Genomic DNA, 24,971 nt, shown 5'->3' with positions numbered 1-24,971 from the left:
ACTCCAGGAGAATCTAATAGCCCTTAGAGCCTATAGAGTCTCCTAATATGCAGACAAGGGGGAAGATTCCTATTTTTCTTATTTTCCCTTTTCTTCATTTGTTTGCACTCCAACCTCCACTTCATGCCGCCTTGTGGCAGCAGCATCAACAAGAGCCTGCAGGAGCCAAAACTGAGGGAGTTTCAAACCATCCTGTGGGGGTTTGAAACTGTATGTGCCCCAGAAATGTAATGTAATCCATTCCTGTGGGTATGAACCCATTGCAAGTAGGACCTTTCAATGAGGTTACTTCAGTTAAGGCATTTCCCACTTCAATCAGGATGGGTCTTAATCCTATTTCTAGAGTCCTTTATAAGCGGAATGAAATTCAGATAAAGAAGCCGCCACAGTAAGAAAAAAGCTGAAACACAACCTGAAAGAAACCAGGAGATGCTGCCATGTGCCTTGCCATGTGACAGAATCACCAGCAGCCAGCCCCAGAATGCCAGAGTCTTCAGGGAGAAAGCATCACCTTAACGATGCCTTGATTTGGACATTTTCCGGGCCTCAAAACTGAGTGAATTATCATTGTCTCAGTCAACCCATTTCATGGTATTTGCTTGAGCAGCCCGAAAAACTAAAATACATCCTTTCAGATGAGAAGGGCTGTCAACAGGATGCATTTATTTCTCTATTTTTGCACTAGTTAGCCTCAGGTGGACACATGGTCATAGGAAGTACGTGGCAGAGTAAGGTAACTAAAGCCCCAACTTCCTGACCAGACATATGACTAAAAAAAGAGGCCGGGGCAGGGAGGGGGAAGTCTCAGGAAAGCTGAAAGTACTAAGGAGATTGTGAAGAAAGAGCTTGAGAAAGTGACTTCTAATTCCTGGACTTGTCACCAGCTGCATGAACTGACCCTAAACAGCAAACACAGACATTCAGAAATGAACAGTGGGCCATACTACTGCTTATAACCCAGAACGGCACACATGTAGGAAAGATCTGAAGGCTCTGAAAACTGAACTGTCACTGGAAACACAACCCACAGAAGGCTGGCTGAAACTTGCAGCCTGAACCCAACTGGTTTGATTGCATGCTAAAATAAAAATATCAATGTTTTCCATAGGATTGAGACAAAACCTAGAGAGTCCTATAACAGAACAGTCACAAAGTTGAGGATACAATTCAACATTTTTCATCATACGAAGAATGAGGGAAATCTCAACTCCCTGGGAAAAGATGAACAACAGGTGCCAATGCCAAGATGACACAAGAAGTTGGAATTATCTGACAAAGACCTTAAGGCAGTTATTATAAAAAAAAAAAATTTCCAACAAGTAATGGTGAACATTCTTAAAACAAATGGAAAGATTAAAAGTCTTAGAAAAGAGAAAGGAGATACTAAGAAGAACCAGAGAAAGCTTTAGAACTGAAAAATACAATAACAATAACAAAAACACCTTGCTGGGGGTGCAAGGATAAAAATTCAGTGGTAGAATTTTAGCCTGTCAGGTGGGAGACCCAGGTTTGATTCCTGGCCTGTGCACATTCCCCCCCACCCCACCCCCCAAAAAAATCAAACAAAAACACCTTGCTGAAAGGCCACAATGACAGAATGGAGATGACAGAGGAAAGAGCGTGTAAACTTGATGATAGATCCATGGAAATTAGGTAATCTGAACAGGGGAAAAACAAAAAACAAAGGGAAGGATTCTGTGCTTTATCATCTGGTCCTGAGTGAGTCAGAATTAAGAACCAAATGTACAACACAAATATTAAACATCTGTTCCAACTTAAATAAGAAAGGGAGTGGCTTGTCAAAATTAATAGAAGACAATGATGATTACAAGAAAAGCACTGGAATGTTGTACCAAGGAAAATATCAATTATGCAAAAATAATAACCAGAACATCTGTAGTAACTTATAAGACAATAAAAGACCTAGAGGTCTGAGCTAAATTAGGGAACTTGTTTCTAAAAGGATAGCCATCCCTAACACCAACTCTCTGAAAAGCCAAAGTCACATGATTCCTAGGAGAAAGAAAGAAGCCTTTAGGGATTGGATGGCAGAGCAAAAGATACCTTGGAGAGGAACACACTTGCCTATCCTGGCTCTGCCACTATCCAGCTTCATGAATACAAGTATAAGCCCACTCTGGAACCTGTTTGCTAGTCTATAAACATTTAGGATTAGTATACATGGTCTCTAAATCCCTTTGCTCTTTGTTAGACTGCTCTAAAATTGAGAGGTCTTAATATCTTAAAGCTTAATCAATATAATTATTCTTCTAATATCTGAGGGATGAGGCAACTCATGTATATAATATATATATAAAAAATGACAAAATGTGGTTTAGTTATAAGAGGAATTCACAGCTCTAAATAAAAAGCTCACAGGAGAAAAGAAGCATGATGTCTCTTGCTAAATGTGGTAAGGAACGCAGAAGATTCTGGTGCCCTGCTATCTGAAAGAAAAAAAGAACCTCATTGTTTTTCCCTTCTCAACTACCTTACAACAACATGTATGTATCATTTTAATATACATTCTAAATACTTATGAATATAATATGTAGTCACATTAAACCTGTGTGTATTTGGGGAGGGGGCTGGGAACAGATTAAGCAAGAGCGGCCATGAGTTGATGGTCCTTGAAGCTGAGTGATGTACACATGGGAGATCACTGTACTGTCCTTTCTGCTTGTGTGTGTGATTTAAATTTTCAAAATAAGACTCTGGTTCCTACTTTGTGGCCTGCCAGTTTTCTCTTATTTGCTCTTTGCTTCTGGGGCTCTATGCCTCCCAGAGCAACAGTGATGATGCGGATCTGAGCGGTCATCTACAGACTGTGAGAGGGTGATCAGAGCATGAATGCCTGCCCACAGCAGCCATCCTGCATGTTCCTGGTCATCACATTTCCTTCAGGTAGGCTGAGAAGGAATGACAGAGTATATGGTGAGGTAAAAGAAAAAAAACTTACTTGCACAGCCCATGGAGGGTAGACAAGCAGGGGAAGACCTAAAGGAAGTAAAGCTCACTTAGAAGTAGAACAGATCTCCAGCAGTACTTTGTGGCATGGAGAAAAGTGGAAGTCTGGGCTATGAGCTAGCTTTGCAGAGCAGCATGCTGGTGGAAGTCAAGGAGCTCAGGTCTATTGTGTGTTTGGATGGGATAAAAAAAAAAGATCCACAAAGTCCTTATCAGTCAAAAAGTCAAACTGTGCACAGAGGGAAGCCAACAAGACTGGAAGCTAAGGAATCCAAAAAGGCTGAGTGAGGGAGGAGGGCAAACCCTAGGTCTGTGGGTAAACAGAGGAGAAAAAGGTGGCAAGTAGGTAGGTCATGATGAAAGAGCCAAGATCAAGATCTTGAAGATGCCACTGTTCCTCTGATGGATGAGACCAGGGGGTATGCTGTGGGAAAAAGGTATCATGTAGAGGAAGGTGAAAAACAGCACAGCCAGTATCAGCAGGATCACTGATGATGGACAGAGAAAATGCTGGCAATGGAGTATGTATGAGTTTAAGGATAAGTTTGAAAAAATATTTAAGGCAAAAGATCTTAGGTATAGTATGACTGTCTACTTGCTGAGCACCAAAGGGAAAATATCATTCTATTTCTCCAAGACCTACACTGAGATCTTTCCAGGACCCAAACATAATGAGTATTTTAACAGTGAAGCAACCAAGTGGTAAGGAAAGCAATTTTTAAAGCCCTTCACTCTTGAAATTTATTTTGCTAACATGGAAAGAGAAATTGTATGAGTTAGAACCATCTGTTTGAAGCTCTTACCTTGGTCTGTTTCTTCTCAGTGGCATAAACGATGGAGGTACAACAGACTTCAGCGATCTTGCGCCCCTGACCATAAAAGGACCAGCAGCAGATTTCATCCCCAATAACATCCTTTATGAATAGGACCCTTCCATTAAAGCGCAGAGACAGCTTATCAAACAGTTCAATGTTTTTCAACATATTGTCGTCAGAATTACTGCGAAAAGAGCATTTGATAAGGTGAACAAACTGGCAATAACTGCCACCATTTGTTGAGTGCTTCTATGTGCGGGTCCCCTCGTGGGCCCTTTACCTCACTATCCCATTTCAGTCTTACCATGAGAAAGGCACTACAGTCCCCATGGCTCAAAGAAGGAAAATGAGGGTCAGAAAAAGTAGGTAATTTCTTGAGGCAAAAGCTAATAAATGGCAGGGCTGAGTAAAAAAACATGACAACTCTAGCCTCTAAGCCTGTATTTCTAACTAGCATGCCAGATTGTGAACTCTGCAATAGCCAAGATAGAGTGTTGAAACACAGGGCCTCCTGTCACAGGTACAAGGTGGGGGAATGTTAAGGAGGGAGGCCTCACTAAGGGAGACTTCTTATCCTGGCTCAGCTTATGGGTCTTGAGTAACCTCACAAAATCACCCTATACCCCCAAGTTCCTGATTTACAGCCATGTGATCCCAAGAACCAAAAGGCATCCTAGAAACCTACACACATTGCTTACGGCACTGTAAATGGTACAGCCACGTTGGAAAACATCTGGCAGTTCCTCAAAAAGTTAAACATAGAGACCATACGACCCAGGAATTCTACTCCTAAGTATGTGCCCGAGAGAAATGATAACACGTTACTTAAAAACTTTCACGTGAACAGTCACAGCAGCATTATTCATAATAGCCAAAAAGTGGACATGACCCAAATGCCCATCAACTGATGAATGGACAAATAAAATATCATATAGGCATACAATGGAATATTATTCAGCACAGAAGGAAATGAAGTACTGATTCATGATACAACATGAACCTTGAAATACTAGGCTCAGTGACAGAAGCCAGACATAACAGACCATACATTGTATGATTCCATTTATATGAAACATACAGAGACTAGGAAAATCCATACAGTCAAAATATAGATTAGTGGTTACCAGTGGCTGGGGGAGAAGAAATGGGAGGACTGCTAATAGTACAGGGATTCCTTACAGAGTGATGAAAGTGTTCTAAAATTAGAGGTGATGGTTGTACAACTCTGTAAATGTACTAAAAACCATGGAATTGTACACTTTAAGAAGGCAAATTTTATATGTGAATTATATCTAAATAAAGCCTAATATGTGCAAGTGTCTTTTCTGGCTGATGCCTTACCTGGTATACGAGTATTTGTTGTTACTTCTGTTGTAGAGCAACTTCACGGCTGGCTGTGAGTTGTTTTAAAAAAGAAAAAGAAAGTTACTTGGTGTGTAATGAACCACTGGCTTCCCAAAGGGCTGAGACCCTGCACATGGCAGAAGAAGAAGACAAGTATACCTTGCCAACTGGAGACAGGGTTGGAAAGGGAGACTACAGGACACAATATTAGGGGAAACAAAAGATAGTTACAGACTCCTTTTCTTAATCCCTTCTCAGGCCTTGCTCAGGCAATTACAGATGTTTTTATTTCAAAACTTATTTAGAACAATCTCCATCATTTCTGATAGCAAAAGAAATCCCACAAAGATGCCTCCAACATACCTTATTTGAAGTTGCTATAAGTTTTTGTTCTTCCTTGGATGAGGTGATGACAGGAACTTTGCAGAAAGGCTCATAAGTATCTTTGTTCTGCTGGAACAAAACACTCTTTCAGACTAGGGGGTCACTCAGCATTAGGTTTTTTAGGCAGGCCTGGGGTCAGGGGAGGGGGAGATAGGTTCTGACAAGGGGAGATGGGGCAGTCATGGCTAGGAAGAGAGAAGGATTCTTACCACCAATGAATTAGGATGGGGGAAGACCAGAAGTTGACTTTTTTATTAAGTCTACCTTTTAGCTGTCGTATGCCAGGATGCTCAGTAAATACTAACAACAATGACATGTTTTCCACAGCCCAGGAAACCATGCAAAAATAAACTTTAAATATGGTGGGTGAAACATGACTTATCAAAAGCTCTGAAAACCCCACTACAGTAACAGCAAAGAAATAAAAAAGGTATGAGCCCATAAGGAGAGAGAAAAATGGGAGAAGGCATGTCGTCAGCAGACGAGATATTGAAAATTTGAGGCTGGAAAGAAGATCATAGATGAAGAGTGATAACCAAGAAGATGAAGAGCTGAAAGAAAGCTATATTGGCAGATGGGAAGGTGTCCTAGAGAGGCTCAGAAACCAGAAGCACACAGTACCTCTGAAGGTCAGTGGGAATGGGATGAGAACAGAAGGATTGCTTGCAAGTTGGCAGAAACACCAATGAGACCCCCATATCGATCTGTTTTCTGCACTGGTAGGAAAAATGCACTTTCCTAGAAGGCAGGGCTCAGCTGCTATTCTCCAAACGGGGATTAAGTGAATGACCACTCACAAAATGGTGACCTCCTTCTCACCACCCCCACCTCCACTCCCCATCCCCTTCCCCTAATCCGATCTCAGAATGTAGCAGGCTGGCTTATCCCACTAAGCAAGAGAGAGGAGAATTCTTCCATTGGGAACTGACCTGCCCCCAAAAAGGTTTCAGATTCTGACATTTGGGATTCAAACCGAAAAAGTAAGCCTTCTCCAACAATGAAACCCACTGGATGAGGACTGCCCATACACACAAAGCTTTTCTAAGTCTTACTTGTGAATTTCAACATACAGCCAAGAAGCATCAGCTTGGATGTGAAAAGTCTCTAAAATATGAGACCAAATTCAAAACAAAGAAAAAGGAATCAGACAATGAAGAGTGCAGAGGAAAACTTGAAATAGTTCCAACAAAGAGAAAAGATAAGATAATGCATCCTATGAAACAAGATCAGCAGGCTTTATAAAAGTATTTAAAGAACAGAAAAAAAACACTCTAGGAAACTAGAAATAAGAGAGCAGAAATGAAAAATTCAATAAAGGGCTGAAAAGATAAAGTTGAAAATAACCTCTGAAAAGATAGAACAGAAAGATAAAGGAACAGAGACTGGGAGGAAATAAAATTATGTCAGTCCTGAAAGTTTAAGCTCAAACAAACAAAAAATGTAGAGAGAGAACCTAGAGGTCTATCCCTTCAAAACAAAGGTGATGTTGAGAGATTCCTGACGTATCTGAACACACCAAAAGATGATTTACCTTTCTGACTGAGCATTTGGGGCTGAATTAGTGATATGTACTTAGAAAAGCAAGCAAACAAAATGAGGTAGCCCAGTAACTGGTAATAGTGAAAAGGTTTATGAGAAAGAAAATAATCATTGTATACTATGTGGTTCAACTGCCAACGATTTACACATGATAACGTTAATCCTGAATATGGATTTAACTATGTCTGTGATAAACTATATTGAAGAATGGAAGAAGAGATTATGTGCATATAAGTGTGGGGGGGGGGGGTTGAAGCGGGTGGCAGGGTGTGAGTAAATTGTTTTTCCATAGTAATGCCAATAAATAATGTGAAAAACTAAGATGTCAATAAGCAGCAACACAAGCAAGTTAGGTAGAAATATGAAAATAAATAAAATAAATTTCTGGAAGAATTCAAAGATTGTTGTGGGAATGGGGAGTAGGAGTATATGTAATGGTATTTTATTTAACTTCTTATAAAAGATACATACATTAATAAACATAAAAATGAAATAAAACTAAAATAAAATGTTGTAACCCTCAGATTTATCATGAATTCACAGGCTCTCAGGGTATAGTGGATGTATGAAAGGAGCAAGGCATTATATGTGCTGCTCCAGTAGAGAGCCAGACACAGAAACAGGGCTTGGGGAAGGCACAAGCGAGAACCTCATGTATACAGATCAGATTCCTATAACACATGGAAGAGACTCTGGATTCTCTGCCATAAATGGAAATATGCTTGAAATAAGTGGCTTCTGGCTGTATCTAGAAGCATTTTGGTTTTGTAGGGATTTTACTATCTCTAGACTTGATCTCAATGTTCCTGCCCCAAGCCCCAGACTGCTCAGGTCCAGCTGAGGTGAGGGGTGTCTGTCTTTAGAAGTTCTGCAAGGCATCCAATGACTCATGGAAAGAATGTGAACTTCCCCAACCTGGGGCCAGACAACAGAGCAAGTCTTACACCTCATGGTTGACTACTAAAGGGCTGCAATGTACACAGGAGATGAGCCTACACCATAGGGATGGAATTAAATCAGAGACAGGTTAGGTGGCTTAAGCACAGAAAAGTCTCTGAGGGTTCACTCTGACCAAAGGGGAGATGCTCCCAGGGTTAACTCATTTACTCTCACAACACATCAGTGAGATGGGAGCTGCTCCCATTTTGCAAATAGGGAAAATGAGGAAGGCAAGTGGGTTTACTTTCCACCAACCCCCATAAGGGAAGACAGGAAGATGCCTACTTGTAGGGCCGCCTGGCACTCTTCCACCAGGCCCTGGACCAGATAGTATTTGGCTTCTGCCAGCAGCTCCTCAATTTCCCGGCGGCTCTCAGGCAAGGGGACCGCCCCATCGCGAAGGTAGTTGAGTATCGTACCAAAGTGCTTCCCACACCGGTCAATGAGGATCCAGCCTGTGGTGGAAGGAGGAAGAAGAAAGGGGCTGAGTGATATGGGCACTTAGAAGAGCTGGGGTGTCTCCTGGTTCCTTCCACTTACCAAGTGAGAACAGGACCACAGAGACAGTGGCAGGCCCCCATGCTATCTACCAGCACAGGGTTGACTAGCTCCCCCCCCCCGCCCCCGCCTCCAGTGTTTTAACTGGAGACAATGACAACCCTGGACTCCTCTGCCCTGAGACCCTTAAACTGAAGTCCCCTCAAAAATCTCTTAGACAACAAAAGAGGTCTAATGTAACCACACGCAGGTAAAATGGTTCCAAATGTATAACATACCCCAATAACAGGCAAAAGGCTTCTAGAGTAAAAAATATCTATTCCCTCTTTCTACAATACTTTCAGTTTCTCAAATAGCAAGGCCATGACTAAGGAAGCAAACCCTCACCCCGGCAGACTGAACTCTGGCTCCCAAAATTCCCCAGACACCCACGAGCACTATCAAAGGAAGCCCTATCCATAATTCTCACAAGGAGCACTTAATGGCTAGTGACATCAACGGGAGATAAAATGATGAATGAGCCAGCCCAAGCAGTTCAGTCTCGTTTTTATTAGACATGGGAAAATTCAGCAACTGCTGACCAGGATGAGGCACAGTAAGTAATTCTTGGGGTGGGTGCGGGGAAGGCTAAGCCCTCAGCTTCTCAATGTCGTCTTTCACCATCTTGTCACTGTAGAGATCTAGCCATATGGGATTTTAAACATTCTTCTGTTGAAATGCAAACAGTCCTAGGAGTAGCACTAGGAACGCTGGAAAAAGAGGCATGGAAAGTGGAGGTAGGAATGGAACACAGACTAACTATCTCTTGACAAAAATTGTGAGGTCCTCCTAGAAAGAACGCAGGCCCTGAAACCAGAGAGATGGTTTAGTTCTGGCCTTCCTGAGCACTGGGAGACCTCAGGCAAGGAGCTACATGAAGTGTCCTGTCCCACAGTATAGGTGAGATAATACTAGCACACAGGATTGTTAGGAGGTATAAACAGCTTTCCATAATTTTATGGCCCCACTTTACATTCAACTGGGGAAAAGAGGCCACATTTCCACTCCTAACACCACCATTCCCTGCCCTGAATCCTCCTAAGGCCCCCCTGAAACAGTGGCAGAGGCCAGTGAAAGCCAAAAGAAGCAAATGCATCTTGTTCACACAAGTCACAAGGCTGCCCCAGCCCCCAAGACCCATCCTCTTCCAAGTGCTGTCCTGCGGCATTAGTGACTACCTGGCATTCTTTGCAACAATCACAGAAGAGTTTGCTAACAAGAACAAGTCCTTCTGTTCTGAAGCTACTCCTCTGTGACAGTTCCTGCGCTTGCACTACAAGCCTGGTTCATCCTCCAGAGCCTTCCCCTTCATACTTCCACCCTGCTAAGGCTCCCTGAGTACAGAAGGATGAATAACACCCCATCGGGGCAGCAGTAATACAAATGTGTGGCCCAGAATCAAACCTAAGTTTTGAGGAAGAGACAAGTCATATAATTTCTGACAGCAACCTTCTGGACTCATCCTAACCCTCCTTTCCTACATTTGAAACAACAAAATATGGGCCTAATATCAATTATGCTGCTTCCAGGCACCTCAGATGCTTACAGGGGCCAGTAAGCACCATAAGCAAGCACTAAAGGGCTGGGCTAAGGTCAGTGGCTTGCTGAGAGCATGAGCTGGTCCCTTAGAAATAGCAAGCTCTTCCAGCTCCAGCCAAGAGTGTCCAGGCAGGAATGTGGGCCCAGTGCTACTTGAGCCTTTGATTTTTCAAGCAAAACCAGAGATACAGACGTTATGTGAAATCTCCTGATTTTTAAGGTTGATAAACTATCTAAAAAACTTCCTTTAATCTACCAAAGGGCAAACAAATCACATCTATCTGTAAGCTGAATTGGGCCTGCAGGTTACCAGCTTGCAATCTCTGTATTAATCTGGATCAAGTACTTTTCTTCCAAAGAGCTGACAATATGCGGATGCCTGTATTATCTCCCCAACAATTATTTAGTAGGGAGGTTCAGTGCCCTAAATTTTCCACAGATGAAAACAGCATCTCAGGGAGGTTAAATGACATTCCAAAGTCAGGAAGCAAGACGAGATGGCAAAGAACAAGATTTGTAGGAAAACTCCTTTCACTAGAATCGAGAAAGCAATCTGAACCCATTTTTGTCTTTGTTTTAAGAAAAATGGCAAGCAACTCCACTCAGCTGCTTCCACATTCTGCCTTGGATGCATGGACAATTCAGTTGCTCAGAAAAAAACATGGGCCCCTGAAATCAATTATCCAAGCAACAGCCCAGAGTTTCTATAAACAACTAGGCGGACCGTGACACTGGGCTGCAGCTCAAAAATGCCATCAGGAAATGCCTGTGGCAAAGGAATCATACTTTGGACAAATAAGGGCAAAGGAGTCAGGCTCACTCTCCATGAGGTTTCAATTAGCAATCTGACTTTAAAATATTTTAGTTTCAAAATATTTCAAAGCAAGAATCTATCCCCCACCACCACCACCCCACCCCAATCCTCCCTTTTTTTTTTTTTTTTTTTGCACAGGTAGGCACCAGGAATCAAACCCAGGTCTCCAGTATGGCAGGAGAGAACACACTGCCTGCTGAGCCACCGTGGCCTGCCCAATCTATCTCTTTTAAACAACTGAAATGGCTTACAGAAAAGCAAATGGAAGTCTAGCAGTTCCTTGCTTGTGCAGCATTTTTTTCTGCTGCCACAGAACACACAGGCTACTTCACAAGAAGGATGTTCAAGTCAGGGCAGCCTGGACTCTGCTGGCCTGTAAGGCAAGGCACAGACTGGAGCTTCTGGCCTGGGCTCTAGGACTTCTCCGAGAGGAGAACCACAGCAGTACAGCTTTAGGGTCAGCTGGACTGTGTTTGAAACCCAGCTCTGCCACCTACATGCTGGATAACACTGGGTGCTCTACAGAACCTCTCTGTTTGGCAATTTCCTCCACTAAAAATGGTGCCTCACAGGGCTGGCAGGAAAGTGAAAATGCACAGAAAGCACTTAACACAATGTCTGCTCTACTAGCAGCATTCAAAATTAGCTTTAGGTTTTTGGTGATGAACAATTTACACATTGCACCACCTTCACTGGAGAACAGAGCAGCAGCAGCAGTGTTTGGAGGAGGTGTGTTCTGGCCCTCAGGAGTCTGCCTGGTTTTCAGAGGACCACAGGAGGGGACCACTTCAGGGGTGAGGAGAATTAGGGTGCTAGGGTCACCTCTGTACACTCCCATGAGCATACCATTTCCTGGTTTCTCTCCCCAGGTATATCAGTCTTCTCCTTTCCCTGCCGCCATTTCCTCACCATCTTAAGGTATTTGTACTCTAATATTTTTGTAGTAACAAACATGCCTGATCATAACAATCACCTGGGGTACCTTTTTGCAAATTCAGATATTAGAAACCTGCCTCATTCCTGAATCAGAATTTCTAGAGCCGGGTTTCAACCTCAAGCTGTTCTGTGCAATATGGAATGATAGCATGCCTGGCCTCCATCCACGATGTGCCATTAGCAACCCTGCCCCACACAAGTTGTGATAAGCAAAAATATTGCCAAATGTATCCATAATTTGCCAAATGTCCCCTGAGGGTCAAAATCACCCATGGTTCAGCACCACTGAGAAAGATTAAAGACCTAAATAAAAACGTAGAATCTGAAGTTTCAAAAGACACCATTAAAAAAGCTAAGACAATTCAGACTAAGAGGTGATATTTGCAGCACAGAACCAAAAAAGAAACAGGACCTAGAATATATATTTCTATCAAGCAACAAGAAAAAAATGTGTAAAAAAATATACAGTCTGCTAAAAGATGAAACTCAAATGACTAATAAACATAAAAAGACACTGAATGCCCCCAGAAATTAAGGAGATGCTACATAAAACAAGGTATTTTATCATAACCATCAGCCTGGCAATAATTAAAAGGCCTGACAGTACCAAACGCTGGCAAGCATTCGGACCACCGTGGAGAGAGTAAACTGACACACCACTGAAGAGAGAACTCTAACACTATTTAGAAGCTAGAGACGCTATGCCCAATTTCCCTCCTGGGAATAAATCAAGGGCAGAGCTCCCGAAGGTGGTAGGTAAGGTTCACACCTGGACAGCCCTGGGGAGTTCAAAGTCTACTCACTTGCCAAAATGAAAACATGATTTTCTATGTGTCATGAGGTGGTAAAGGTCGGAAGCACGGCCCTAGAGGAAGTCACATGTGCACAAGAAGAGTGCTCAAGAATGTGAAGTTAATATTCCTACCAGTGAAAACTGGCAACAACCTAAATAACCATCAACAGAACAATGGATAATAAATCACAGGATCATACTAGAATAGAACACTCTATAGCAGGGAAACCTTTCCCCTAGAGCTGATTATCTACAGACTGATCTTACAAACATAATGGTAAACAAAGCAAAAGCAAAAAGGATAGATAAAGCACTGTAACACCATTTATGCAGTTTAGAAACACACCAACAACATATTGTTTAGGGCCACAGAGAGTTGTTGTAAAACATGGAAACATGCCTAGGTTCCCCACCTTAGCAGCATACTAGCATCTCCTAAAGCTCTTCAAAATCGTAATGCCCAGGGCGAGTCTAGGCCAACTACATACATCTCACCCCCTGGGGTGGGAACCAGGCTTCAGTGTTAAAGCTCTCCAGAGGATTTCAATGTATTGTTAAGGATGAGAGACACCAACTGACCCCCAAGTCAGGCTAGTGGTAATCTGTGGAAGGGAAAGATGCAAACCAAGAAAGGTGTAGTGAGGCTCCATCTGTACAGATGATGTTTTATTCTTTATTTGAGTGGCACAGGGGAGCTTGTTACATTACTTACAATGTAAAAGCTCTCAAGGTTTCTGAAAATTTTTAAAGGATTGCGTTATATTTTAAGGCAGGAGGCCAGGAAATCATAGGGAAAAAAAAAAAATCACAGCAGACCCCAGGTGCTGCAGTCTTCCCATATGTTAAACTACCTTCTCTACTGGCTTCCTACAGATAAAGTGTGCTGATAAATTTGATGACTTTCTTCTTAATCTAAACTTTATACATTCCCTATGTCCAAAACCATTAGCAAAAGACCAGAGACCACACTGGGTAAACACACTGTACTACACAGTAAGAATGAGGCAAGTGCCCACCGGACCTCATATTACAAAAGTGCCTCATAAATCCACAGACTAACGGGGATGTTGAAAAGGGCTTGGTAAAGATTAGAACACCATGAGAACTAAACCTGTTTGGGGAAAAGTCTGGGAAAGGCTTACTCACTGCCATAGTGTCTGTGTCTTCTCAGAAAACCACCCCTGTAGCAGGAAATGTGAACTGCACACTGTCATCCCTATTATCTACAGACTGATCTCACAAACATAATGGTAAACAAAGCAAAATAAAGCCAAGACATAAAACTTCTCCCCACCACACTGCTGAGACTTAACTTCTCCAAAGAACCTCAGGATTACTTCTCCCTCCATCTCTAAACCCCCACCCCAAGGAGGACTAAAGCAATAATCAACAGCTTTACTGAGTTATCTCAAAGTATCAGGCACTGTGTCAGGTGCTTTTACATGCCCTCGTTTAATCCCCATAACCACCCAGCAAAGCATTATTATTCACAGTTTAGAAATGAGGAATCAGGCTCAGAGAAAAAGTCACTTGTCCAACATCACACACTGGTAAATGGCAAATGAGCCAAGATTAGCACAAAGTATGACACACAGAAATAGCTCCATAAATGTTAGCTGCAACTGTGACCACGTGGCAGAGACAGAACTCAAACTCAAGTCTGACCCCAGCACTTTTGGTTATTCTCTGTTTAGAATTCACACACACACAGTATAGAACTCAGACAGAAGGGCACAGAATGACAAAGGAGAGCCTTCCACCCAACCTGGGCCCTAGTCCCTCTTCCCAGAAGCAACCACTTTCCTTTTAAAAATTTCTAGCAACATGATAGGCACACCATTCTATATTTTCAAAACTCATTCTTTAAATATACTGCTGGCTTCGCTCACTGGGCTGAACTGCACTTGGCATTTCTGCCTGTCACAAACTTCACTCTAGCTGTTAGTCTTCCTCCCTGAGGGGTCAGGGTGAAGCTGTAAAATTCAGGAAGTCTATCCCAATTTGTAGACCCAAGGGTGAGCTTGACTCAACAATTAGACCACAGGTCAAGCTGTCAGGTGAGCTCTCCAAAGGTCAGCAGGATGGCTGTGCCTAGCACAGATACTGGCTAGAAGACCAGACACTTTGGCCTGACAGCCCAGGCCCTGTAGCCTCAAAAGGGCTTCAGCAATGGAACTTCCAAGAAGATGGCAGAGTAGCGCAGACTGGATTCACCCCTGCTCCACAGAGCAAGATAAGGGATCAGAGAAAAAAATGACTGGGACTGCAGTCCTGGGGGGTGAGTAACTGAAGAGGGTCTTCAATATTTCATAGGTAAGATAGAGGCAGGGAAATGGGGACAGAGAGAGCAGTGTCAGTCTGACTGGCCATGACCCCCACTGGGGGTGGACTGACTGTCCCTCCACTCCAGCTGCTAGCTGGGGAAGCCTCCCCCAGGGGCTCCACAGCTGGCAGAACTCATGGGAAGCCTAGCAATGTGCCTAGCTATCCAATCCAAAAAGCCACATCCCCAGGCGCTGGGGGCAGATGCCAAACTGGCCAGTAGTGCAAATAGCTTTCCCATTGAATTCAGTCAATGGCAGATCCACTGGGCACTGTGATTGGCTCCCGATTCCTACACACCAGGAATGGCCCTCCAGCTGCCATGCACAGCCACCCTCCACCACCACCAACACATCACCTTCTCAGACGGCCACTGCAGTCTGGGAGAGGCAGGCCTGAGAAGAACAGATGCCTCAGGAGCACTATCTGCTAACAAGACACAGTTAAGTGTAGTCTGGCAAACTCCTTACATGCATAGTTTTCTTTTTTAAATATATTTTGTTATTAGTATTATTTTTTATTTGTATATATTTTATATATTTATATTTTTATTGATTTATTATTTTCAAAATTTTCTCTCCCTTCTGTAGGCACCAGTCCAAGTTCACTCCCAATATATACTGGGGTGTCTCCTTTTACTTTGGGGCCTACTACTGCTGAGGTGTATCTTTTTAAAACACATTTTTAATTATTAATTTTTAGGGGGTCGCATGGGGTGGGAATCAAGCCCAGTCTCCTGTGTGGTGGACAGGTGTTCTGCCACTGAAGTACCCCTGCACCCCTGCCTAGCTTTCAGCAGACCCGAAAGTAGAATTGTACTTCCTACATGAGATGCAAGCCTTGGTTTGGTGGGGAATTACTGACAAACCAAGTACAAAAGGGAGCCTTCAACACAAAACCAAGTAAATACAAAGCTTCAGATAAGTGAAGGAAACCAACTTGCAAAATAACCTTATTAAGATAATCAAATGGCTAGAACACAACAGGAAATCACAAAGCATATGAAAATCCAAGCAGAAATAGCCCAAACAACCAAACCAAAACACCAGAGGGGATACATAATATAGAACTACTCAAGGATGTTTACAAAGAAACAAAGGATATCAGGAAGACACTAGAAGAGCATAAAGAAGAATTCAAAAAATTAAATAGAAAAACAGCAGATCTCACAGAGATGACAGCTACAGTAGACCAAATTAGAAATATAGTAGAGACACATAAAAGCAGATTCAAAGAAGTAAAAGGAAGAATAAGTGAGCTGGAAGACAGAATAATTGAACTAGAGTTCACATAAGAACAAATGGCAAGAAAGAGGGGAAAAACAGAACTGGATTTTAGAGAAATGATGGACAACAAATGGCACAAAAATTAGTTGTAGATACAATCAGGGAAAACTTCCCAACCTTTATAAAGACATAAATATGCAAATCAAAGAGGCCCAGGGAATCCCAAACAGCAGAAATCAAACACGATTGCTCCAAGACAAACACTAATCGAACTCTCAAACGTTGAAGAGAAACAGACAAGCGTGAAAGCAGCACGAGAAAAGTGATCTCTACATATAAGACCGAGTTCAGATTACTTAACAGGTACCATGGAGGCAAGAAGGCAGTGGTATGATATGTTTAAGATACTAAATGAGAAAGGCTTCTAGCCAAGAATTCTTTAACCAGCTGAAAACAAAAGATGGGAGAGGGAGGTCTGGAGGAGGGTACAGAATTGAAGAGAACCAGGAAGGGTAAGTAAAAGGATAAAAAGAGAGAGAGGGGAAAAGTATACAGATTTGACAAATAACTAAAAGATAAGATGGTAGATTCAAGAACTGCTTCTACAGAAATAACTTCGAATGTTAATGGACAAAACTCACCAATTAAAAGATACAGATTGGCAGAATGGATTAAAAAATATAATTCAGGGAGAGTGCCGAGATGGTGGCTCAGGGAGGTATGGGATTTAGTTTGTCCTCCAGAGCAGTTACTAAATAGCCTGGAACAGTATGGAACAACTGCTGGGGCCACGTCAGTGACCAGACCACAAAGCATATACCAGTCTGCACCAGCTGCAAGCCCACCCAGAACCATGAGTTCCCCAAGCCGCAGCAGCTGGCACCCCTCACCCACAGGCTGCTTCCCAGAGGGGAAAGGAAAGGGACCTTAGTAGCAGCAAGGGCTGAGCGCAACTAAGCTCCAATTGTGGAATTAATTCACAAATTCTGACTACTAAAAATAGGCCCCCAGCTCAGCTGAACCTCAAGTCAAAGCTGAGGTTGCTGGTTTTTGCCCCACCACAGAGGGGGTAGGGCTGACTGAAAAAGAATAAAGAAAAAAAGAAACAGAGGTTTTTTGGCTCGGATAGCAAATAATATTTGAAAGGGCCTGGGCTCTGAATGAAAGGAGGGGACACATAGGATCTGAAGGTACACAGAGCAACATACCAGCTTAAGCTCTTGATTGGAAAAACCGAGGAATGGGGGTCCTGCTCTGTATAGGATTTTTCTCTTTCTTTTTGAGGCTGTGTTTCTACAGCTTGACTGTCTTTGGATTCAGCTGCAAGGTTTCTCAGGCTTCTACTGCCCCAGGCATAGGCGAATTAAGCTTCTCTGAGTGCTTGTCTGGAGCCTATGCCTTCCCCAGGAGAGGGGTGGGGCCCAGGTCAGATGGATTCCCTCCCTCAAGGAATTCAGACCCCAGGGTCTGGAAAAGTGAAACAATTAAAGCCAGCCTACAACCTCTCCTCTGTCTCAAACATGTCCCCAGCAAGGAGACTCTGCTGAAGTTAAAGGTACCACATCACCTTATGCTGGTGGGACCCAAAGGCAAACAAGTGCCACAACCTAGGTAGGGCAGGAAAAACACAGAGTCCAGAGGCTTCATAGGAAAGTCTTTCAATCTGCAAGGTCTTATTCTCAGGGAAAACTGATGCAGGTGACTCTTTCCTCATAAGAGAGGCCAGTTTGGTCTGGGAAAATCTGGCTGGGGCCTATAATATCTAATTAGACCCTCATAAGGGGGTGTGGGAAGGCACCATACAGGCAGGGGAACAAACAAGAAAACAAGAACTGAAAAATTCTGCTCTGTTAAACAAAACCTAAGCTAGTGGTCCATAATAAGCTGAACTGAATGTTAAAAGGACAGATAAACAACAAAGTCACCCAGCAAGAAAATCCTAGGTAAAAGAAGTGAAAACAAACTCCAGAATAAACTAATTAAGGTAATTACATGTCTAGATGCCAGCAAAATATAATGAATCACACTAGGAAAACCAAAGATATGGCCCAGTCAAAGGAACAAACCAACAATTCAAATGATATACAGGGATTGAAACAATTAATTCAGAATGTTCAAACAGGCATGGAAAACCTCATCAAAAATCAAATTAATGAATTGAGGGAAGATATAAAGAAGGCAAGCAATGAACAAAAAGAAACCAAAAGCCTGAAAAAACAAATCACAGAGCTTATGGGAATGAAAGGCACAGTAGAAGAGATGAAAAAAACAATGGAAACCTACGATGTCAGATTTCAAGAGGCAGAAGATAGGATTAGTGAACTGGAGGACAGAACATCTGAAATCCGACAAGCAAAAGAAAATATAGGGAAAAGAATGGAAAAATACGAGCAGGGACTCAGGGAACTGAATGACAACATCATGAATTGCACGAATATACGTGTTGTGGGTGTCCCAGAAGGAGACGAGAAGGGAAAAGGAGGAGAAAAACTAATGGAGGAAATTATCATTGAAAATTTCCCAACTCTCTTATGAAAGACTTAAAATTACAGACCCAAGAAGTGCAGTGTACCCCAAACAGAATAGATCCAAATAGACGTACTCCAAGACACTTACAAATCAGAATGTCAGAGGTCAAAGAGAAAGAGAGAATCTTGAAACAGCAAGAGGAAAGCAATCCATCACATACAAGGGAAACCCACTAAGACTTATGTGTAGATTGCTCAGCAGAAACCATGGAGGAAAGAAGACAGTGGGATGATAGATTTAAATTACTAAAAGAGAAAAATTGCCAACCAAGAATTCTATATCCAACAAAATTGTCCTTCAAAATGAGGGAGAGATTAAAACATTTTCAGACAAAAAATCACTGAGAGAATTTGTAACCAAATGACCAGCCCTGCAAGAAATACTAAAGGGAGCACTACAGACAGATACGAAAAGGCAGGAGAGAGAGAGGTGTGGAGAAGAGTGTAGAAATGAAGACTATCAGTAAAGGTAAAAAGAAGAAAAATTAGATATGACATATAAAATCCAAAAGGCAAAATGGTAGAAGAAAGTATTGCCCGTACAGTAACAACATTAAATGTTAATGGATTAAACTCCCCAATCAAAAGACACAGACTGGAAGAATGGATTTAAAAACAGGACCCATCTATATGTTGTCTACAGGAAATGCATCTTAGACCCAAGGATAAACATAGGTTGAAAGTCAAAGACTGCAAAAAGATATTTCATGCAAGTAACAATCAGGAAAGAGCAGGAGTAGCTATATTAATTTCCAACAAATTAGACTTCAAATGTAAAACAGTTAAAAGAGACAAAGAAGGACACTATGTATTAATAAAAGGAACAATTCAACAAGAAGACATAACAATCATAAATATTTATGCACTGAGCCAGAATGCTCCAAAATACATGAGGCAAACAATGAAAAGAGAAATAGACACATCTACCATAATAGCTGGAGACTTCAATTCCCCACTGTCATCAATGGACAGACCATCTAGACAGAGGATCAATAAAGAAACAGAGTCTTTGAATAATACAATAAACGAGCTAGACTTAACAGACATTTATAGAACATTACACCCCACAACAGCAGGATACACCTTTTTCTCAAGTGCTCATGGCTCATTCTCAAGGACAGACCATATTCTGGGTCACAAAGCAAGTCTCAATAAATTTAAAAAGACTGAAATCATACAAAACATTTTCTCAAATCATAAAGAAATGAAACTGGAAATCAATAGTAGGCAGAGTACAAAAAAATTCACAAATATGTGGAGGCTCAACAACACACTCTTAAACAACCAGTGGGTCAAGGAAGAAATTACAAGAGAAATCAGTAAATATCTCAAGGCAAATGAAAATAAAAACACAACATGTCAAAATTTATGGAATGCAGCAAAGGCAGTGCTAAGAGGGAAATTCATTGCCCTAAATGCCTATATCTAAAAAGAAGAAAGGGCAAAAATTCAGGAATTAACTGTCCACTTGGAAGAACTAGAGAAAGAACAGCACACTGATCCCATAGCAAACAAAAGGAAAGAAATAAAGAAGAGCAGAAATAAATGAAACCGAGAACATGAAAACAATTGAGAAAATCAACAAAACCATAAATTGGTTCTATGAGAAAATCAATTAAGATTGATGGATCCTTAGCGAGGTTGACAAAAAGAAGAAGAGAGAAGATGCAAATAAATAAAATCAGAAATGGAAAAGGAGACATAACCACCGACTCCACAGAAACAAAGGAAGTAATGAGAGGATACTATGAACAACTTTATGCTAATAAATGCAACAATGTAGATGAAATGGACAACTTCCTAGAAAGGCTTGAACAACCAACACTGACTTGAGAAGAAATAGACGACTTCAACAAACCAATCACAAGTAAAGAAACTGAATCAGTCATTAAGAAGCTTCCCAAAGAGAAAAGTCCAGGACCAGACGGCTTCACATGTGAATTCTACCAAACATTCCAGAAAGAATTACTACCAATCCTGCTCAAACACTTCAAAAAATTTAAAGAGGAGGGAAAGCTATCTAACTCATTTTATGAAGCTAATATCACCCTCATACCAAAGCCAGACAAAGATGTTACAAAAAAAGAAAACTACAGACCAATCTCTCTAATGAATATAGATGCAAAAATCCTCAACAAAATTTTAGCAATTCTAATCCAGCAGCACATTAAAAGAATTATACACCATGACCAAGTAAAATTCATCCCAAATATGCAAGGATGGTTCAACATAAGAAAATCAATTAATGTAATACACCATATCAACAATCAAAGCAGAAAAACCACATGATCATCTCCATTGATGCATAAAAGGCATTAGACAAGATTCAACATCCTTTCCTGTTGAAAACACTTCAAAGGATAGGAATAGAAGGGAACTTCCTCAACATGGTAAAGGGAATAAATGAAAAACCCACAGCTAACATCATCCTCAATGGGGAAACACTGAAAACATTCCCCCTAAGATCAGGAACAAGACAAGGATGTCCACTGTCATCACTGTTATTCAACATTGTATTGGAAGTTCTAGCCAGAGCAATTAGACAAGAAAAAGAAATACAAGGCATCAAAACTGGAAAGGAAGAAGTAAAACTCTGTTTGTAGATGATATACTATATGTCAAAAACTCCAAAAAATCCACAGCAAAACTACTACACTAATAAATGAGTATAGCAAAGTGGTGGGTTACAAGATCAACACTCAAAAATCTGTAATGTTTCTATACACCAGTAATGAACAATATGAGGGGGAAATCAAGAAAAAATTCCATTTACAATTGCAACCAAAAGAATAAAATATTTAGGAATAAATTTAATTGAAGAGACAAAAGACCTATACAAAGAAAACTACAAGAAATTGTCAAAAGAAATCACAGAAGACCTAAATAAATGGAAGGGCATACTGTTTTCATGGACTGGAAGACTAAATATAGTTAAGATGTCAATTCTACCTAAATTGATTTACAGATTCAATACAATACCAATTAAAATCCCAAAAACTTACTTTTCAGAAACAGGAAAACCAATAATCAAATTTATCTGGAAGAGCAGGGTGCCCTGAATAGCTAAAAGTATCCTGTGAAAGAAAAATGAAATCAGAGGTCTCACACACTTGACTTTAATGCGTATTACAAAGCTACAGTGGTCAAAACAGGATGGTACTAGCATGAAGATAGATATATCGACCAATGGAATAGAACAGAGTGTTCAGATATAGACCCTCTCATCTGTGGACAATCGGTCTTTGATAAGGCAGCCAAGCCAACTCACCTGGGACAGAATAGTCTTTTCAATAAATGGTGCCTAGAGAAGTGGATATCCACATGCAAAAGAATGAAATAGGATCCATATCTCACACCCTATACAAAAATTAACTCAAAATGGATCAAAGATCTAAACATTAGATCTAAGACCATAAAACTTTTAGAAGAAAATGTAGGGAAATATCTTATCAATCTTATAATAGGAGATAGAAAGGTAGTTTTCTAGTTCTTACACCCAAAGCACAAGCATTGAAGAAATAAATAACTGGGTACTTCTCAAAATTAAACATTTTTGTGCATCAAAGAACTTTGTCAAGAAAGTATACAGACAGCCTACACAATGGGAGACAATATTTGGAAACTATCAGATAAGGGCCTAGTATCCAGAATATATAAAGAGACTGTTCAACTCAATAGCAAAAAAGATAAACAACCCAATTACAAAATGGGAAAAAGACATGAACAGATACTTCTCTGAAGAGGAAATACAAATGGCCAAAAGACCCATGAAAAAATGCTCGACTTCCCTGGCTATTAGGGAAATGCAAATCAAAACCACAATGAGACAGATGAGTAAAACATATGGATTAAAAATAAATAAACAGGGAGAACAAATGTTAAAATAAATTTAGTAGATTGAAATGCTAGTGATCAATGAAAGAGTTGTAAGGGGTATGGTATGTATGAATTTTTTTCTGTGTTCTTTTTATTTCTTTTTCTGAATTGATTCAAATGTTCTAAGAAATGATCATGATGATGAATATACTACGATGTGATGATATTATGAATTAATAATTATATATGTAGAATGGAATGATCGTATGGTAAGAATGTTTGTGTTTGTATGTTGGTATGTTTAATAAATAAAATTTAAAAAAAAAGAAAACCACAATGAGGTATATTACCTCACACCCACCAGAATGGCCTTTATGAAGAAAACAGAAAACAAGTGCTGGAGAGGATGTGGAGAAAGAGGCACACTTATGCACTGTTAGTGGGGATTTAAAATGGTATAACCACTGTGGAAGGCAGTCTGGCAGTTCCTCAGGAAGTTCTATACAGGAAGTTTAGAATTGCCATATGACCTGGCAATACCACTGATAGGTATGTACTCAGAGGACATAAGGACAAGCACACAAACAGTCATTTGCACACCAATGTTTATAGAAGCATTATTTACAATTGCCAAGAGATGGAAACAGCCAAAATGGCCGTTAACAGACAAGCGCTAAACAAACTGTGGTATATACATATGATGGAATATCATTCAGCTGTAAGAAAGAATAAAGTTATTCTTACATAAAGTAATTTATGCTTTAATAAATTATAATTATTTTAATTATAATTATAATAATAATTATACTTATTATAATATATTATATATTATATAATATTATTATATTATATTATTAAATAATTATTGGTAATTATAATTATTTTAATTATAATTAATAATTATTCTTATTATTAACAAATAATTTATTCTTACATAAAGTATGTAACAACATGGCTAGACCCTGAGGACATTATGCTGAGTGAGATTAGCCAGAAACAAAAGGACAAATACTGTATGGTCTCACTGACATGAACTAACTTCAGTGAATAAACTTGGAGAATTTCAGTTAAGAACAGTGACCACGAGGAGGTAGAAACAGGGCAGATACAGGGTAACTGGAGCTGAAGGATACAGATTTACAACAAGACTGACTGTAAAAATTCAGAAATGGATAGCACAATACTGCCTAACTATAATACAATAATGTTGGTACACTGAATAAAGTTGAATGTGAGAATGATAGAGGCAGGAGAGCTGGGGGCACAAATGAAATCAGAAGGAAAGATAGATGGTATAGACTGAGATGGTATAATCTAGGAATGCTTAAGTGTATAATGATAATGACTAAATGTACAAATGTAAAAATGTTTTTGCATGAGGAAGAACAAAGGAATGTCAATTCAATATTGCAGGATGTTGAAAATAGATTGTAATTCATAGTTTAAAACTTTAACTTATGGGTGAGACTAAAGCAAAAAATATTCATTTGGTACAAAATTTATATTTTGACAAGCACATTTCCTAATATAACTTATATGGACAGTTTAAGTGAACACCATAAGTACATGGAATCTTAAGTAGGGCATGAGATTTTGCAGGTTTGTCCAGAGTGATACCACGATAAATCCCAGAGTGATTTGAACAGTGAATAAAAAGTATTTCCAAAGTCCCCTTAGGGGAATGGTGAGAAAGGGGGAAAATTCAACTTTCCCATATGGAGAATTCCTGATATTCTCACAAGCAGTGGGGACAATCAAAGCAACAGGCTGAGCCCTCAATCTTGGGGTTTCTTCATATGAAACTTATCCCCAGAAAGGATAGGCTAAGCCTACTTAAAATTAGGCCTAAGAGTCACCCCTAGAGAACCTCCTTTGTTGCTCAGATGTGGCCTCTCTCTCTCAGCCAACATAACAAGCAAACTCACCGCCCTCCCCCTCTCTACATGGGACATGACTCCCAAGGGTGTGAACTTTCCTGGCAATGTGGGACAGAAAACCTAGAACGAGCTGGGACTCAGCATCAAGGGTTTGAGAAAACCTTCTCGATCAAAAGGGGGAAGAGAGAAATGAGATAGTCTTTTATCATCTATCTTTCTTTATGATTTCATTTGTGAATGGCTGAGAGATTTCAAACAGAGTAGAGAGTTTATCCTGGAGGTTATTCTTATGCATTATATAGATATCACCTTTTTAGTTAAGGTATATTGGAGAGGCTGGAGGGAAGTGCCTGAAAATGCAGAGCTGTGTTCCAGTAGCCATGTTTTTTGAAGATGACTGTACAATGATATAGCTTTTGCAACGTGACTGTGTGAAAACCTTGTGTCTCATGCTCCCTTTATCTATGGTATGGACAGATGAGTAAAACATATGGATTAAAAGTAAATAAATAATAGGGAGAACAAAGGTTAAACTAAATTTAGTAGCTTGAAATGCTAGCGATGAAAGAAAGGGACTGGTAAGAGGTATAGAAAA

The 24,971-nt window shown here is 40.6% G+C and overlaps 1 protein-coding gene across 5 annotated transcripts in view; it reads right to left on the bottom strand.

Moving 5' to 3' along the window:
• KCTD10 (potassium channel tetramerization domain containing 10) overlaps positions 1-24,971 on the bottom strand; it is a 44,539-nt gene that overhangs the window by 4,874 nt on the left and 14,694 nt on the right. For 4 of the 5 annotated variants that reach the window (XR_013175643.1, XM_077160086.1, XM_077160084.1 and 1 more), the window contains 4 exons: positions 8,274-8,443; positions 5,490-5,579; positions 5,124-5,176; positions 3,771-3,966 (listed from right to left, as the gene is read on the bottom strand). Coding sequence is in view for 4 of the 5 variants with exons in the window: in XM_077160086.1 (XP_077016201.1) it covers positions 3,771-3,966; positions 5,124-5,176; positions 5,490-5,579; positions 8,274-8,443 (509 nt within the window). In the remaining variant the exon portion in view is untranslated. The remainder of the gene's footprint in view (positions 1-3,770; positions 3,967-5,123; positions 5,177-5,489; positions 5,580-8,273; positions 8,444-24,971) is intronic. The other variant, XM_077160085.1, reaches the window with a different exon arrangement.

This window comes from Tamandua tetradactyla, chromosome 5 (assembly GCF_023851605.1).
Source record: "Tamandua tetradactyla isolate mTamTet1 chromosome 5, mTamTet1.pri, whole genome shotgun sequence".
In the NCBI taxonomy this organism is placed as follows: domain Eukaryota; kingdom Metazoa; phylum Chordata; class Mammalia; order Pilosa; family Myrmecophagidae; genus Tamandua; species Tamandua tetradactyla.
This window is presented reverse-complemented; position numbering and strand designations above follow the sequence as displayed.